Source organism: Dryas octopetala, chromosome 3 (genome assembly GCF_963921425.1).
Source record: "Dryas octopetala chromosome 3, drDryOcto1.1, whole genome shotgun sequence".
In the NCBI taxonomy this organism is placed as follows: Eukaryota; Viridiplantae; Streptophyta; class Magnoliopsida; order Rosales; family Rosaceae; genus Dryas; species Dryas octopetala.
The window spans coordinates 17298476-17317724 of record NC_141368.1 but is presented as its reverse complement, the minus strand read 5'-3'; the positions used below and the strand labels follow the sequence as shown (position 1 = coordinate 17317724).

Here is a 19249-nt window from a genome sequence, read left to right as displayed (position 1 = left end):
TAATCATTAATTTATAATAATAAAAAGAAGGTTTACAAGGTGAGTTGTGACAACGAGTATAAAACCCATCCCCAAAATGTAGACATTGTTGGGATTTGATGGTTGCGAACCAAGATTCAAATATAAAATCACCATCCAACAAACCACAATAAAATCGAATAAATAAAAGATATAAAATCACCATCCAACAAACCACAATAAAATCGAATAAATAAACAGGAAAAGAAAGTAGTGAACACGAGATTAATGTGGTTCAGCAAATTTGTTGTGGTTCAGCAAATTTGTTGCTTACGAAATATTTGTTCTTCACTATGAGAATACAAATAGTACAAGACACACTTGAGTTAAATCACATAACCGAAAAGGCATTGTGACTTGGATTCGCCTCATCGTTCCCTTTCCGAAAAAGTATTGTGCACAAAAATCGGATACCGGGAGCCTAATGGCCAGATTTGCACTTATCACTTCGGAGCCAATAATCATACATGATGCGTGCTGCATCAGATCCATTGCCTACTTAGGTATGATCCATGCCCAGACAATAGGAATCTTCGATTTTTCCCCATATCTCCCCTATTCCTAACACTTCTTGTGACATTCCTATGCCCAATTAAGCTCTAACTACAAGCCAAACCTCCATGCTTACTTCCAAAGGCGAGCCAAAACACAACGCATCGATCCTAAAATGGGTTTTATCCCTTTGGATGGTGTGGATCGAGTTATGACATCTTTGGACTTCGGGATGTTATAACATTGTGAATTCTTAAGCGTGAGGTGGTATATATGGCATCTCCCTCCAGAGCATTACACCTATGTGGGCTTGGAATCTTGGAAAAAAAAAAAAAAAAGAGATTAATTTTTGGCTCAAGTACAAATACATTCGCTTACTATAGAGGGTATTTTAAGTTAATCAACAAACAAAAAAATATTTCAAATTCATACATTGACTAACGACAACATACAATATAGCACATCCGTCAAGATAACCGTCCAAAAAAACATTAAAGGTCACATTGGACAGAGTTGACATGACATTTTTAAGGCATAAATTCAATTTAGACACATAACTATATATGCTATTTCAACGAGGTCCACGAATTTTCAAATATTTCAAATATACACCTGATTTATTATGTAAATTAAAAAATGAAATTCCGTCCATCAATTTATTGAGAGATCAGTTAAATGTCAGCTTGCGTTTGCTAATGGGGATTAATTGGCGACGTGGCACCAACTCAGCATACATTTCCCGCCAAATGAGCAACACATGTCCACTTGACACGAGCCCACACACCCATCACCTCTTTCCCGCTCGTCGAACGCTCTCCTGACCATTTAGTCTCCAAAAAACATCACGTTTTTCCCCAAATTCGAATATAAATCTCTCACTTGTGTTCAACGAGCGAGAAAGAGATGATGAGTTTGTGGACCCGTGTCAGGGGTTAGGTGGACCTGTGTCGCTCATTTGGCGGGAAATGAGCGACACGGGTTCACCTAACCCCTGACACGGGCCCACAAACTCTCTCTCTCTCTCTATTATTATTAAATTGTGGGCCCGTGTCGCTCATTTGGCGGGAAATGTTTGCTGAGATAGCGCCACGTCGCCAATTAATCCCGGTCAGTAAAAGCCAAGCTGTCATTTAACTGATTTCTCAACGAATCAATGGACATAAATTCATTTTTCAATTTAGATAATAGATCGGGTGTATATTTGAAATATTTTAAATTCATGGACCCCATTGAAATAGCTTAATTATATAGTTATGTGTCTAAATTGAATTTATGCCCATTTTTTATGATACAATGGGAGAATTGTGGGTGTGAAGGGAATTCGGGGGTTTTAATTTTTTTTGTTTTTTTTTTTATTTCTATATTTTAATTTTTAAAATTTTTAAAATTTTTGGTATTTTTTTTATTGCATTTTTGCCCTATGGCATAAATTTGGTGTTCATGTCATTAAAAATGACACATCAACTATCTCCAGCATGTCATTTAACTATTTTTTGGACATAAATTTTGACAAATATGCTATATTGTAAGTTTTTGTTAGTTAATGTATAGTTTGATTTTTTTTGTTCGTGTACTAACTTGAAATACTACTTATAGTTAGTGGATATATTTGTACTCGAGCCTTAATTTTTAAATTTTCATATGAGTTTGTCTTGCCTGTTTTTCTTAGTGACCAAAGGAAAATTATGACCTCAAAGAAAAAAATCCATTAAACCCCCATAGAAAAAAAGAGAGAGAGAGAGAGAGAGAGAGAGAGAGAGAGAGAGAGAGAGAGAGAGAGAGAGGTTTGATTGTCACATTTATTCTTGAAAAAATAGGTCATGTGCACAGTATGTGACAAAAACTAGCGAATAAAGTTGACAAATCTATATAATACAACATAATGATTTTTGAATCTTAAAATTTATGTCCGGTTTTTATGGTTGAGATCGTTTCGGATTAAATCCAATGGTCAATTATCTATTTCTCAAATTTACTTAACCGTACATAAAAATTAGTTTGCCGCCTCTCTCTCCTCAATTAATTTTCCCTTAATTCTCTCTTCTTAATTAATTTCTCTTTAATTTCACATATTCAATTTCTTTTTTTGACTTTTCATTTGGGTTGAACAACTAATTTTGTTTGTATTTGTGATTTAGGAGAAGCCTATTAAATGAATTACGGTTGCCAAAATATCAATGTTTGCATAATAAAAAGAGCCGCTTCACACTCGTGAGAGGCTAGTCCACAATAGGTAGGGAGGGAGGGAGGGAGGGAGGGAATGGAAAAAAGGTGTAATTCCACATTTACCCTTTAAAAGATCGGTCATGTGCACGGTATGTGACAAAAACTAGCAAAGAAATTTGACAAAATCAACAACAGGTACTAATTAAGGTGGGACACGAGCAATAATTCAGTGTCCCATGCATAGCTACAATTAACCTTAGCCTCACAATTGGAAAGATAATAACTTTTAATAACAAAAAAAGAAAACAAAGAAATAAATTGGAAAAGAATTAAATAAATACAAGTTGCATAGGAGGCTGAATTCGTGAAGACTTCTTTGGCTCTTGTGGTTGCGTGATCCAGAGCTTGAAGTCTTTTGCTATGTTGAGCCAACAGTCACAGCATTATCTCATATAGGTTGGATGAATAAGGTTCACAATATATACAAAAATATAACAAAATAAAATTAAGCTTGGGTGCGGAACAACCAATTGGTACAAAGTTGACCAAAGAAACGACAAAGTTGATTATCTTTTGCTGGGATTAATTGGTTGACATTACTTCATATATCATACAAAGACGGACGAGACTGCTCCACTGCTACAAGATCCCATATACCAATCTGAAATACAGAAAATCTGGTTTAGTGGTTTTTCATTTGGAGAAGAAAATATGGCTGAGGCTGTTGTTTCTTTCGTGGTTGAAAGGGTCGGAGAGTTCATCATTCATGAAGCGAAATTCTTGTATGGAGTCGGGGATCAAGTTAATCGTGCACAAACCGAACTACAATTGATGCAGGGCTTTCTGAAAGATGCAGATGCAAGACAACGAGACGATGAAACAGTGCGCATTTGGGTTGCCAAAATTAGAGATGCTGCCTATGATTTGGAGGATGTCATTGACATTTATGTCTTCAAAGTGGCCTCCAAGAGGAAAGGAGGTATGAAGAATGTCCTCAAGAGGTTTTCTTGCATCTTCAACGCAGGAGTTCATCTTCACAAGATTGGGGCAGAAATTGAGAGCATCACCATCAATATTTCCAATTTGAGGTTGAGTATGCAAACTTATAACATTAGAGAACTAAGGGAGAGTGCAGGTGCCACTTCTGTGTATGAGAGGCAACAACAACTGAGGCGAACTTATTCTCATATTATCGAACGGGATGTTGTTGGTTTAGAGGACAACGTAAAGGAATTGGTTATGCAATTGGTGAAGGAGGAAACTTACCACCAGGTTATTTCTATATGGGGGATGGGTGGTTTGGGGAAGACCACTCTTGCAAAACAAGTCTATCATCACAATGAAATTAGGCGCCATTTTCATTGTTTTGCTTGGGTATGTATATCTCAACGGTGTCGAGTTAGAGATGTTTGGGAAGGAATTCTAATGAAACTCATTTCTGCTTCAGACGAGGAAAGAAAAAAAATTGCTGAAATGAAGGATGATGAAATAGCCAAGAGGCTTTATCTTGTCCAACAAGAAAGAAGATGTCTGGTGGTCCTTGATGACATCTGGAGCAGCACGACTTGGGAACTTTTGAAAGTTGCATTCCCATTGCAAGAAGAAACAGGAAGTAGAATATTACTCACCACTCGCAACAAAGAAGTAGCTTTGCATTCAGCTGGAAATGGTTTCCTCCACCAACCCCGACCACTCGATGATGATGAAAGTTGGAGACTTTTTGAGAAGATAGCAATATCCGGAAGGAATGAAAGAAGTACTTTCTCACCCCCTCTCTTATCTCTATTTTCTGTTTTCTTATCAATTGATCCATCGTATTCCATTTGGCATTATATTTTAAAAAAATAAAACATTTTTCTGTTTTTTTTTTTTTTTTTAAGTGCTACCAACATTTAATTTTTAGTGAACAATATTATATATGGATCTGCAGATCTGTCAGATACATAGCCCAGGATATTCTTCTCAAGAAAACTTTGTTATAAGATATATATATATATATATATTATATTCCTTTGAGTATATATAGGGACTTTTAAGTTTGAAATTATAATTGAAGGTGTGACGTGTGACTTCAAATTGTTGTCTATCACTAAACAAAACAAGAATTTAAATCAACTAGCTATTGAGCTAGTGACATTTAGCTATTGATATAGTGACATTTCTCTTCAACACAGTATTGGATGAGTTTCCAAGTTAGAATCCTCCTCCCTAGCTAGCCTTTAATTAAAAAAAAAAAAAATCATTTAAAAAAACACCATTAGATTAATAGGAGATCGAATGATCCATGACATTCTATTTTTAACACAAGTTTTGACACAAGTTTTCAATAGGGCTCACTCCATATATGAGTTTAACGATATTTTATAGGTCTCCATTAAAAGATCATTCTTGCAAAAAATTAGGTAAATTGAAATTCATTTACCTACAAAATTAAATGGTAAACATTTCAAGTGTTTATTTTGTTTACCACTTAATCTTTATAGGTAAACAGTTTCCGATATACCTAATTTTTTGCAAGAATGATCATGTAATGAAAACATAAAAGATAGACGGTTTGGATCGTTGAAATCTTATATGGAGTAGACCCTATGTCAAAAATAGGATGTCATGCATGGATCCGCCCCCTAAATTAATATTAGACGGGCTGAATTTTAGACTTCTCATACACTCATAGTAATAAAAAAAGAAAAAATTAATCAATCTATATTTTTTTTCATTTAAGGCTATCCCTGGCATTTGTGGTGCATGTTAGGATTATTCAACTTGAAGCAATTTCCACTAAATTTGTTATTTTAATTGTCTAGTAATAAGGTTAATGAAATAAAAATTATATTGTATTGCCAAAACCATTTGAATAAGGGACACTGAATATAAAATGTCTTACTTTATCTTTTACAATGTGCAGTCGCTAGTATATATATATGACTGTTAATTTGGTTTTATGTGAATTAATTTAGTTTAATTATGTTTTTGTCGTTTGTCAGACTTTGAAATATTGGCAAAGATGAATGAAGTAGGAAAGAGTATGCTTCGGCATTGTGCAGGTTTGCCATTAGCCATAATTGTGCTAGCCGGACTTCTAGCTAGAAAAGACACAATTAACGAGTGGGATATGGTGCATAAAAATGTTGATGTATATATAAGGAGAGGCAAAGGCCATGAGCAAGAATTTTCTGGCGCATCATGGGTGATGGCATTGAGTTATGATGACTTACCGTATCATTTAAAACCATGCTTTCTATACTTAGGTAATTTTCCTGAGGATTCTGAGATACCGGTAAAAAGATTGACTCAGCTATGGATGGCTGAAGGTCTTATATCATTGGCACAACAAAGACAAGGTTTAGTGGAAACAATGGAGGATGTAGCATACAGTTTGTTAAGTGAGTTGGTGGAAAGGTGTGTGGTTCAAGTTGGAGCAAGAGGTTCAGTAAGAAATATCAAAACTTGTCGTCTTCATGATCTCATGCGAGACTTGTGCTTGTTAAAGGCTGAAGAGGAGAACTTTTTCCAAATTGTCAGTTATTTGGGTGGAAACGAGGCAATGTATCCGTTTTCTTCTTCAATGGTAACCAAGGCAGCACCGATGGGTAAAGTTCGAAGACTTGCCATCTACTTGAATGAGTATGCTGATAAATTGGTTCCATCCAAAAGTGAAACAGAAGGTCATCTTAGATCTCTATTATACTTTGGCGCAAATTTTTGGATACCCAAAAGCAAAAAAGTAATACAATCCTTGTTCAAGAATTTCAAATTGCTTAGAGTTCTGAAGGTTGAAGGTATGAAGAGTGTGGTAGAGTTGCCAAGTGAATTTGGGAATATGGTCCAGTTAAGGTTTTTAAGTCTAAGGCGTAGTTCTATAAAATGGTTTCCATCATCCCTAGGTAACTTGATACGTTTGCAAACTCTAGATCTTCGTTGTGATGGTGGGGATATAGTTCCAGATGTGATATGGAAGATGGAACACTTGAGACACTTGTATTTACCCCCCGATTACCGCACAAGTCGTGGGCTGCGACTGTCTACTCTTTGCAATTTGCAGACATTATTGCAAGTTTCAACTCGCGAATGTGATTTGAATGATCTCACTCAATTGACCAACCTTAGAAAATTGAAGATACAATTGTCAAGCCCCGTGCAAAATCTGGAAGAAATCTTGAGATCTACAAGCAGCACGCTTAACCGTATTCAGTCTCTAATTGTGGACAACAGACTTGAGATTAATGGTCATGTGGAAGTTACACAAATAGTATTAAGTTGTCCTCAAATATACAAGCTGCAGTTGGATGGGTCAACAGTAGAGTTACCGAAAGAGCTGGAATGCTATCCAAACCTCACCAAGTTATCGTTGTGGCAATGTCGTCTCAAGGACGGCCAAATGGCAATACTAGAGAAGCTTCCAAACCTAAGAACTCTTCGCCTCGAATACGGAACTTTCGAGGAGAATACAACGACACTGGTTTGCTCCAAAGGAGGTTTTCGTCGTCTTGAATTTCTTTCGCTTCTTTACATGCTCGAAATAGAGGAATGGAAGGTGGAGGAAGGAGCCATGTCTAGTCTCTGCCGATTGTCCATTACATGTTGTCAAGGACTGACCACAGTTCCAGATGGGTTGAGATATATTACGACCCTCAGGGAAATCACAATCACAGAGATGCCTATGGCATTCCATAGCAGGCTTCAAGAAGGAGGAGAGGATTTCTATAAAATCCAACATGTGCCTTCCATTGTGTTTGGGGAACCTTTGAGTATTTTTGGTATTTCTTAATTTGAAAGTGTTTAGTTTAATTCATTTGTTGTGTTCTTCATGAACATCACAATATTAACATTTTTTAATTCCACATCTTTTATTTTTCTCTTTTATTCAGTATTTGTTGGTTCTCTGTTTTGCTTCCTTTTTTATACTCCTCTTTCTACTTCATGCTCTGTTTCTTCTCTGACTTGCCTTCCACTCAAGTTGAAAACTAAGCCAACTCCTTCAATTCAGTATTCTTACTTAGTCATGTTTCAAAATACTCAGTAAAGCAGTTGATTTCATGGATGGTGTATCTCACACATGTTAATAATTTCAATATGCAGGGAAATAAAACTAGAGATCGATCCATTTCAACAAGTAAATTATCTATATCTATGTTTTGAGTGTTATATCTTTCTCTTGGTATATACTGATATGTTTATATATATTTTGGCTGAGTAGTAGAGCAGGGGCTGCGGGAGCAAAAGAAAGAACTGAGACCTCTTCCTAGCATTAATTGTTGTTGTGCGTCCTTGTTCTCTAATCTGAACCGTCCATAGTCAAATCCACCAAAGCTAAACTGTGCCATGTCAGCCCATAAAGCTCAGTGGGATATTTGTGTTTGGTAGCTGAGAATGTGATATTTGTGTAATTTAGTTGTGTTAGTTCTTTGTTTCTTTGATTTGGTATTTGTTTACGTAAGAATGGAAATCCCATTTGAAATTGGATTTTGACATTTATTTGTGTTTTCAATGCACTTCATATTAATATTTAGGTAAACTCGGCTGAAATGAGTTTGCTCGAAAATTGCAAACCTTGTAGTTTCTTGGTTATGAGAAGAAGCATAGGGAGTTTTCTTGATGCCAATCTCAAGGCCCTTTTAAGGGTAATGGGTAACGAAACACTAGCAAACTCAGAGTCCAATAGAACAGTTGGGGGATACACAAAATTCACCACCCTGCTGAACATACCTATGAACTCTCAACAATATTAAATTAGTAAATACTCAAAATACCTCTCAGAAAATATCACCAAATGATATTTAATTAAGTTGACAGGATAAAGCATCATGAATGTTATCCACATTCTCCTTCTATCTTCTTATTCTTCTCCTTTCTTATTAAAAACACTGAAAACTAAGTATTTAATGCAGTCAAACCTTCAATTTGATTTTTACATATCTACCCTTATTTAAAATTTAGGAGGCAGTCTGAGACAAAAGTGGAACAAAAACTATAATTTAGAGGGTATGGTTAACTTTTTCCCTATTAAAAGTGAAAAGGAATCCCTTTTTTACGTCAAAGTGAAAAGGAATCCCTTAATTTGATTATGGATGTGCCCAAATTTCCAGCACTCATTTGAAAAATAGACCTTTTGTTTTTACAGTAAAAAGTATGGATACGCAGCCATGCACATACGACTTGACATACACCCAAAACATAATAATCGATGAAAGCTATTAAGGAGACTCGAGCCAAACAATGAGAACTCCTCTCTCTTCCAATTATTACTATTGTTACTATTTGGGGAATAAGGACAATTACTTTCAAGACTTACTTGCCTAACTTTGACCCAAGCTAAAAATATGTTTGAACATCACTTTGTTCTTGGAATTTCCACTCAAGCTTTCCTGATTTTTGCCTGATTTCCACTCAAGCTTTCCTGATTTCCACTTTGTTCTTGGGAGAACCATTAATTGTGATTGATGCAACCAAACTTGTACAAAGCCGTTGAAAGGAGTCCTGAGAGAGAGAGAGAGAGAGAGAGAGAGAGAGAGAGAGAGAGAGAGAGATCAAAGAATAATATTGCAAATAGCAAGAACAGTTGAAACCAATCTCTTCAGCCTAGCCCAAGAAACAAGAAAAAATGCAACTAAAACATGAAACCAGCACATATATTGATGTCTCTGTGTATAAATTACATAAAACTAAATGCCAACATTGACTTCAGAAACCGGAGAGAGACAGAGAGAGAGAGCTCAAAGAATAAAATTGTTAATAGCAAGAACAGTTGAAACCAATCCTCTTCAGCCTAGCCAAAGAAACAAGCAAAAATGCAACTAAAACATGAAACCAGCACATATATTGATGTCTCTGTGTATAAATTACATAAAAGTAAATGCCAACATTGACTTCGGAAACCGGAAAATGTCTAACAGTTCAACAAAAGTACTTAATATCATTCTCGGTTCTTTCCAGTCCTTTATAAAGGCCCTACTTCAATGCTAAACTGAGAACAACTAGATAACTTATAACCCAAGTTCTTAAGGGTTATAAAGTTAACATCTAACAGGTCCGACAGGTCCGACAGGTATGACAACCAACTAAACTAAAAAACAGAAGTCGATAACACTGTGTATAAAAACAGAAGTAGATAACGCTGAGTATATAAAAAGCTGATAATGCTGTGTATGATAACCTTTCCCTCCAGATAATATACAGACTTATCCATATATTTGGAGCAGTCAAGAGAAGAAAACCCAACTCCTTCAGAGGTACCAAAGGGATCCATCTTGCTTCAGCAGTGGGTCAACATAGTCGTCAACCAGTGAGACATCATAGTCATCGACCTGTGCCACATCATAGTTGTCGACCGTTGCCACATTATAGTTGTCCACAGGTGCCACATTATAGTTGTCCACTGGTGCCAAGTTATATGGAGAGCTAAATGTTAAGTCAGCAATAGTATCACTGCGAGTGTTACCAAATGCAGAATCAAATTCCTTGCACTGATCAAACGGAACTTGTGGCGATGGGAAAGCTGGATGAAGCACAGGCATAGGGGTTGGTTCAGGTACATTTTGCCCCACAACCAACCCCTGACCATAGAAGTTATCATCCATCTGAAATTGAAATTTGGCCTGGTGGTGGTTCTGGTCTTCTACAACATTGAGGTTGCCAGGATTTGGGATCTTGTTCTGCTGAATATTACCATCATAGAATGTCAAAAGCTCAGATATCATGTTCTGCCCATCCTCGGCAAGTCCAAGTCCTGAAACATTCAAAGCACCTGTCTGGTTTACTGGTTGAGGAATAGCTGGCTTAGGTTGAGCAGCAGGTAGAGAGAAGCCCACAGGTTTGTTATTGTTAAGCTGAAAGTTTGACATTCCAAACACTTGTGAAGAATTATTCCGGAATGGACAATTCAACTGGTGATTGTTCCTAGCAGTAATGTCGAGAAAGCCAAGGCGACAATCACTATATTGGCATTGTAGGTATTCGCAGGTGTAAACCTTCGAATTCAGCATCATTTGTGGCTCTTCAGGCAGCAGCTTCCTCTTTTGAACAAAATCTGAGTTGGTCTCAATGAGCTCTCCCTTGACTTGAGATCCTGTCCTATCTCTTAGTCCAGCAGTTCCCATATTGAAGTGATTCACAAGAGGTTTGCGATCCTCTACTTCAAAACTCTGTTCACCATCAACCCCATCAACATCATAATCACTGGTACCACCGATTACAAAAGACCCACTCCCAACAGCTGATGCAGGCGGACATAAATCAGGATACAAGTGCCGAGCCAAAACTTCCTCCTGGTTTATAATGGCCAGCCAAGTGGCACTCTCCTTGGCAGTCATTTTGTCCTGCAAACATTTAGACTGACGAACAAGCTTGCGAATCTTGTTAACATCAGGAAACATGTGCTTTATCACAGCAGTGAGAACACAAACCTTCCAAGCCTTCTTCAGATCATGAGGCTTCTTGTATGGGGGAGGACCCTGATCCTTGGGTAAATTTAATTGAGGCCACCATTCCTCCTCACCAGTAGGCCACCATGGTGGCGCAACACCCTTCTCCAATGGGTAACGTCTTTGGGGCGGCTCACAGTGCTGCATCAGAGCAGACAAAAGTGAACCAAGAGTGGTGTCTTGGAGCTCCTGCAAGGTGTGAGTGGACGCCAACATACCGCAGTCTTCATTATTACCAGGGATTGAATGATCAGCCTCATACTTAGCAATTGCAGCTGGGCCATTACGATCAAATCTTACTTTTTCCTTCCACCATGCTCGAAGATTATCCGAGGCACCGCTTACTGGTTTTCCATTTTCAGGGATAATCCCATAAACAAAGCCCTGAGCTTGGCAAACTTCCATCATTTTCAGCATATATTTCAGGATTCCATCTTGTGCCCGTGACATCTTCTTCCTTCGAGCTTGTTCCTGGGATTGACGCTGCCTTGCATTGTCAGCTCCTTCATTTCCCTTATTTTGGTCTCTAAGTCGCTTCAATCGTATCCGATCTCTCCACATTCTTTCCTCTAGCTCTTTAGCATCCAGTTGGATCAATTCGTCATCACTATAATCCTCCTCCTCTACTGTTGCCTCTGGTTCAAGCTCTGGAGCCACCTCAACTTCACCAGGGGGAGCTGAAAGAAAATCAAGATCACCACCGAAACCCATTTCTTCAAAGATCCCCATTCAGCACTGACACGCCGACACAAAGAACAACCCTGATTATATATCTATATAAATATAAATTCTCTCACTCTTTAATCGATTTCCAATCTTGTGCAGAGATATTAGCTTTAAAATTTCTAAAAGCCGAGGTTTTCCAATTAAGAATACTCAATCCCGAAAAGTAAATGAATTCCAATCTTCTGCAAATGAAATAAATTACAAATCTCAGTTAAACCCACAGTTATCACATATGATAATCAGGTGCATTGAACTAGCAATAATAACTCTACTTCAATGAAAGAAAAAACAAGGGAAAGTGCATAATTGCATAAATACAATTAATTACAAACATAAAAAGTAATCCATTAAAGAAGTTAAATTTCCTTACAAAAACAAACCATAAATTAAATGATATGGAACAAACAACCAATACAAACAAACAAAAAACCGCAACGGAACTCTTTGTTTTCACATTCAAAAGGAAGCAGAAAAAACCAAAGATTCCGAAAAGAAAACCTTAACACATGGCCTCATCACTAACACAGCAACAAAATACTTTATGAACCAGAACAAAAGAGGAGCTTCTCGAATAACCAAGAAGAAAAGTGGGGTACAAAATTCCAACAGTGACATGAAAAGCGTGAGATAATCAGAATAAAAAACCAAATTTAAGTTACAAGTAAAATACCATGCAACCAAATAAGTTACAAACCAGAACAAAAAATGAGATTCTTAAACCCAACCATGACAGGAAAAGCAAGAGATGATTACAATAAAAACCAAATTTATTATAAGTAAAGTACCCTGCAACACATACGTTACAAACCGGAACAAAAGATGAGCTTCTCAGATAACTGAGAAGAAAAGTGAGGAAAGAAATCCAACAGTGACACGAAAAGCATGAGATAATTACAATAAAAACCAAATTTAAAATACATGTAAAATACCCTGCAAGTAGTATAGCAGAAATAACAGAGCCAAGGACACATAAATCCACTATTACTCAGATTCATTTTCTTCACAATAAAATAAACGTTATTATTGAGTATTGACAGGACCAAGTTCAGATTTTTCCGTTTACACAAACTCATGTAGCTTATAACGAAGGTTTACAGCAAATATTCCACCTATCTAAGCAACAGAATTCATTTTCTTTTAAATAAAATCTAAGCAACACAATTCTTTTTTTGAACAAAATCTAAGCAACAAAATTCACATATTAATTCTTTTCAGTATTTAATTTAAATCCGGAAATTCAGGGGCCGTCTGTGTAGCCGTCTTTTGGATCAAAAAATCCGTTCAAAGCTATCAAGTCCCCTTCCATATCCAAACCAATTAAATCCCAAAATTAAAAAAATAAAAACCCAAAAAAGAAAAAGGATCAAAATGAAAACAAAAAATGACAAAATGGCTCATACACAACCAGCACCTGTAGCTAAACGAAATTCGAAATGACAAGGCTCACCAAACAAAACCCAAATAATTAATAAAAACAAAAAACAAAACAAAACGCAAAGAGAAACTATGGCATATTCTGATGAATGACTAAGAGAATAACTAAACAGTGGTGCATATCAGGTATATCAGCAGCACAAGATCAAAAAATTGAAAAAAAAATAATATACTTTTATTATAAATTCTGTAGACAAGGAGAATAAGAAATAACAGAGGCACTTTAAATTGAAAAGAAAAAAGGATGTAGAAAATGAAGGTACCAGATTGATGGATTTGTTATGGGTTGGTAAGAGTCACTGGAGCTCCTCAAGCACTCTCTGATTACTCCTCTCTTGCTCAGACAACGAGAGAGAGAGAGAGAGAGAGAGAGAGAGAGAGAGAGCTCAGTGGGCTTTCTTTTCCTTTCTAAATGGAAGAGGAAAAGGGGAGGCGAGAGAGAGAGAGAGAGCGAGAGAGAGAGAGAGAGAGGTGACTGTAGGGACAAGGATAGGAAGGAACACCAGTAACTTTTTTTAGCTGGAGGTGGACATATATATACTCAACAAAGGTCAGGTTACGTTTTAACCGTGGTTAAGACGTAGGTAACCCTTTTGGTTCTGGTCCTTCTGGATATGGAAGACTTTATTGTGGATGGGTTTCTATTCTCTACACTCCCCCACACTGAAGTCATTGGTGCTCCACTAAATATTCACTGTCCATCATGTGATGTGGCAACATTATATTTTGTGTTTCCATGGTGGGTTCTTTTTTGGTCAGATCATGGTGGGTTAATAGATATTTATATTTATTTCTGACAGCTTTTACACACGTCCAAACAATATACGACGTCAATTTTTGATGACAATCACGTGAAGGTCTATCGTTGAATTGTGAAGTTTAAATCCATTCAATGTGCTACGTCAACTTATGATGACAATCACGTACGTCCATCGGGTAACAGTGAACCCTAATTAAACTCGTTCAATGCATTACGTCAACTTCTAAAAACAATCACGTGAGGTCCACCATGTAACAGTGAACCCTAAATCTGTCCAATGTACTACCTCAGCTTCTAATAACGTTTCCCGTGAATTATGTCGAGAAATAGTGACTTTATCCAATTTCTATTAAAGTCCAAGATAGTACATCATGCATCTTTGATAATATAATTTTTCTTTTCATCACGTGTCATATAAAGACTGAATAAACGCATAATAGTTAAGAACGATACGTAGTTAAATTGAGTAACAAACTTAAGTAATTGCATTTCGGCCACTAGATTAGATATAGACATTGTAAACATAATTATTCGAATTTTTCTCTTAAAGACAACTTGTAATTTGACTGTCTATATATAATTTAAGACTAAATATGATAACTTAAATTAGTTATTTCTAGATGAGGGTTGTTTAGTACAATACTCATTCTGTACAATTCTTCTTTAAAAGAACAAGAAAGAAGCACTGGATATGAAAATAAAAATAGAAAAAAATGCTAGTTTATTAGTGTATTGGATAGAGTATTGTACTATTGTGTGAGCGCATGTATAGTATAATTGCTAATAAAACTAAAGAAGGGACGCGTGGGAACGTGCGAAATTGCTTATTCCTCAAAAGGGCACCTGAATTGGAAAGGGGACCAAATGGCCAATTTAGATATGACAATAAATATTACATCTAATTGTAAATGGTAATGGAGATATTTTACCATAATAGCCTTGCTGACTTTTCTTTTCCTAATTTGGGTTAATATGAAACTCCAAATTGGCTGTTTATTTTACCATGAACAGTTTCAATGCATTAAATTAGGGAACTTCAACCTTCTCTGGCTTTGTGTGTGTGTCAGTGTGTGTGTGTGTTGTGAGACCCTTGATTTTTGGACTAGTGATAGTGATGGAGGGAGAACACATGGGATATATATCTATCTGTCATAGTCACAAAAAAGTTTGTGCTCATGTGACTTGGGTGCACCACTTAAGTCTAGAAAAAGGTAGTAAATTTTTTTTTAACTTTTATGCCTTTGGATTGCTTGGTTGTGTTGGGTACTTGGGTGTACTTTTTGGGCCGACCAAAATTACTTACCAAGAGATAATGCCTTATTAAATTTATTGCCATTTCATGAGAAATTGTCTTCTTTTTTTGTCATATTTTTTTCTTTTTTTGTTGGATTGACATCTGACTATTCTTCTCACTTTCCTTTATTTACCTTTTTTATTGATTTTTATTTTGAAACTTTTATTTACACCTATTCCACAACTTAATAAAAACCTTTAGTTACAAATATTTACATTTACAAAAAAATTATTAAAACGATAAAAGTAAATAAAATAAAAAAAGAATTAAACACTCTTCATCAATATATATAATGACCATGACCAATGCTAAATAAGAAGACGGTGTCAAATAATGATCCTCTTGGTTAGGGTTTAGGGCCTTGTCAAATGGACTTGTTAGCCATGTGACACTAGTTAGTATCGAAAATATTGGTAATGGTCATGCCTATTGCAGTAAAAATGTTTAAGGGGTATTTTAGGAATGATAGATGATATTTTGAGCAAACTTTAAATATTTTTTTTTTTTTTGTGGTGTAAAAGGAATTCGAGTTTCTTAATTAATTTACCGAGGGCAAAAGAAAAATTTTGATTTTTGCACTTCGTTGATATTAAAAAATTTACTGACTGCAAATAGAAGTATAGAACTCCTTTTATTTTTTTGGACTTCGTTAATATTTAGAACGGACAAAAGATTGAAAGAAGACGATCTTTTATTTTTTTCGAAAAAAATTAAACAAAAGTTTAAGGATCATCTCTTTGGTCTATGATCACTCGAAAATAATTTAAGAAGCCTCGTGTAAAAGTCAGCTTCTAAAAACAATTAAGTGAGGTCCAATATGTAACAGTGAACTCTTGTTAGTCCAATGCACTATATCAACTTCTAATAACAAACAATTATGTGAGTTCTATTAGGAAAGCGTAAATTTTATACAGTTTTTATTAGAGTTCATGATAGTATATCATGCATCATCGACAGTATGAGAATGTAGATTGTTGTCCAACATTAGAAAATATATTTCATAGTGACTTATAAGAGTCTTGGGCTGCACTTTCTATTGCCAACTGGTTGTAAGATAGATGCTTAAATTCTTTCATGGCATCAAAACAGGTTCACCCACGTGTGTTAAGCCAAGTGGTCATACGTGCTCTACGTCACCCAATATGAGTATGAGTTATCTACATATTTGGCTTAAAGTGATGCCACATGTGCAGACAATAATCCATATTCTCACACGCCCCCGCATGTGTGATATCACTTTAAGCCAAACATGTGAATAAATCACACTTATAGTAGTAATGATCAATAGTGGCAATCTGCCTAGTTTCAAAAAAAAAAAAAAGTACGCCGAGCACTCGGTTGGGTCCCGAGCGCTCGGCACTAAAAACACAGAGCTTATTTTAACGTGTGTTTATTTATCAAAAAATAGACCTATTTGTTATTGTAACTTTTAAGTAGGTTTATTCATCATTAAGGGTCGTAAAATATACTTTAAAAATATTTACTTTAATATTAATTTTTTTTATTGGGGAGAAGAGAATCGAAATTGGTGCATTGAGAAACTTGTAAACTAGGCTAGCTCAACAATTGGAGTTAAAGTAAAATTTGAACACTTGCATTGGGAAATCTATCTAGACACTTAAAAGTGAATCCAACTGGATAAATTATACTTCTCCCACTCTTCAATAGGCCTATTAAATAGATTGCCATTTCATAAGAAATTTTCTTCTTTTTCTATTTTATTGACAGTTGACTTTTCTTTTCAATTTCCTTTTTTATTTATTTTTATTTTGAAATTTTCATTCACACATGTTCTTTTACTTAATTTGGAAACCCCTAAGTGAATAAAAACTTTAGATAATTAATGATTCATAAGTCCACTTTTAACTTTCTATTATTACATTGACCCACCTAATGTTTTCATATTAAAAATATTCACTACTAACTTTGTTTATGATAGATGTAGGAATTGATAATTTGATAATTCTATTAAACGTGTTAACACATATTTATACAAGCCTAAAACTTAAGATGCAAGCAACAGACTGCTTGATGTACAAGAATTCAACAATCACAAGGAATAGCAAATCCTAACACTAGAAGGAAACAAAACCTTATCTAGGTAGGAGACTATTATTAACATCCCCCCTCAAACTTGACGGTCTAGGAGAGACAAGTTTGGAACGAAGGAGAGTAAAGCGAGGCTTGTGAAGACCCTTAGTCAAAAGATCAGCAGGCTGATCAACAGAGAGAACAAAATGAACCTGGTGAGTTCCCATTTTAACACGTTCACGAACAAAATGATAATCCAACTCAATGTGCTTAGTCCGGGCATGAAAAACTGGATTAGCAGCCATATACGTAGTGCTCAAATTGTCACAGGAGAGAATGATAGGCCGAGAGAGAGAATGCCGCAATTCCTTGAGTAGGTAGGAGAGCCAAATGGACTCAGCACAAGCATGGGCTAAGGCCCTATACTCGGACTCGGCATTAGAACGCGACACAGTGGGTTGCTTAGAAGAACTCCAGGAGATGAGATTCGGTCCATGGAAAATAAGAAACCCAGATGTGGATCGGTGTGTATCCGGGCAGCCAGCCCAGTCAGCATCCGAGTAGCCACGCAGAGATAATGGACCCGAAGCTGGACGGAAGAGAAGACCCATGGAAAGAGAACCCTTGATATAACGCAAAATCCGCTTAGCCGCAATGGGGTGGGTAGTGCACAGGTGAGCCATGAATTGAGCAACATGATTGACAGCAAAGGCGATGTCAGGCCGAGTCATAGTAAGATACTGAAGGGAGCCCAGCGTGATTGGAGAGTTGCACCTTGAAAGCAATAGGAGTATTACACGGTTTGGACTCAGTCATGTGAGTATGCTGCAATAAGTCAAGAGCATACTTGGTTTGAGAGAAGTGGAGCCCAGAGGAAGAGTGAAGGACCTCAAGACCAAGGAAATAATGAAGCCGGCCTAAATCTTTGATTTCAAATTCCTTGGAAAAAGTAGAAATGAAGGAGGAGATGGCCCCATCAAATGTACCTGTGAGAATAATATCGTCCACATACAGGAGTAAAATAAGAGAAAGAGAGCCATGCACAAGTGTGAAAAGAGAAGGATCAGCAGTGCTCTGAACAAAACCAAGGCAAACAAGAAATGAACTAAAACGTTGGAACCAAGCACGAGGAGCCTGTTTCAGACCATAGATAGCCTTGTGAAGTTTGCACACATGAGTGGGAAACCGAGAATCAATAAAGCCAGGGGGCTGTGCCATATAGACGTCCTCATCCAAAAAACCATGTAAGAATGCATTTTTAACGTCCAGTTCGCGAAGTGACCAACCGTTGGTAAGAGCAAGACTAAGAACCATGCGGATGGTGGCAGGCTTGACAACGGGACTGAAAGTCTCATCATAGTCAAACCCGTGCTGTTGATGAAATCCTTTAGCAACAAGGCGCGCTTTGTGGCGCTCAATAGAACCATCGGCGTGACGCTTGACCTTAAAGACCCATTTGCAACCCACGGTGTTTTGACGAGGATGAGAGGGAACCAACGACCAGGTGCGATTTTTCAGAAGAGCATTGAACTCCTCGGACATAGCAAGACGTCACTCAGGAGACCGGGAGGCCTGAGTAAAGCAAGTGGGCTCAAGAACCTGTGCAGAATAGGCAGCCACAACATCAGTAGATAGAGGATAACGAATAGTGCCATCAGTACGGACCTTGGGCTGAACAACACCAGCTCGCAACCGAGTAATCATAGAGTGGCGTGGTGGAGGAGACACTGGTTCATCCGAGGAAGAAGAAGTGCTGCTGGAGGTACCCGTAGATGGGGGAGAGGGTGGGTGGGGCGGCGGCGGAGGAGCAGCCAACGGTGGGCGGGTGGGCACAAGAGGAGCCACAGGTCGAAGTTCAAGCTGCACGGTGGGAGAGGCAGCGGGTGTAGAAGAAACGCGAGCATATGG

General features: G+C 37.0%; 1 protein-coding gene and 2 pseudogenes across 3 annotated transcripts; 1 reads left to right on the top strand and 2 right to left on the bottom strand.

Annotated features, from left to right (window-relative positions):
• Positions 1-3165: 3165 nt before the first annotated feature.
• LOC147291453 (putative disease resistance protein At1g50180) lies at positions 3166-8149 on the top strand. The gene is made up of 2 exons (XM_086237147.1): positions 3166-4432; positions 5661-8149. Exons 1-2 carry the CDS (start codon positions 3388-3390, stop codon positions 7442-7444), a joined length of 2829 nt encoding a protein of 942 aa, XP_086093273.1. The 5' UTR covers positions 3166-3387; the 3' UTR covers positions 7445-8149.
• A 1322-nt stretch (positions 8150-9471) lies between these two features.
• On the bottom strand, positions 9472-13679 carry LOC147291452 (ETHYLENE INSENSITIVE 3-like 1 protein pseudogene; annotated as a pseudogene). 2 transcript variants are annotated; one of them, XR_015121135.1, is made up of 2 exons: positions 13520-13679; positions 9472-11831 (listed from the first exon to the last, which is right to left on the bottom strand). The product of XR_015121135.1 is annotated as an ETHYLENE INSENSITIVE 3-like 1 protein pseudogene, transcript variant X2 (transcript). The 2 variants fall into 2 exon arrangements; XR_015121134.1 differs by having other exon boundaries at positions 9472-12004; positions 13520-13678.
• A 3724-nt stretch (positions 13680-17403) lies between these two features.
• On the bottom strand, positions 17404-18072 carry LOC147291451 (secreted RxLR effector protein 161 pseudogene; annotated as a pseudogene).
• Positions 18073-19249: the final 1177 nt, after the last annotated feature.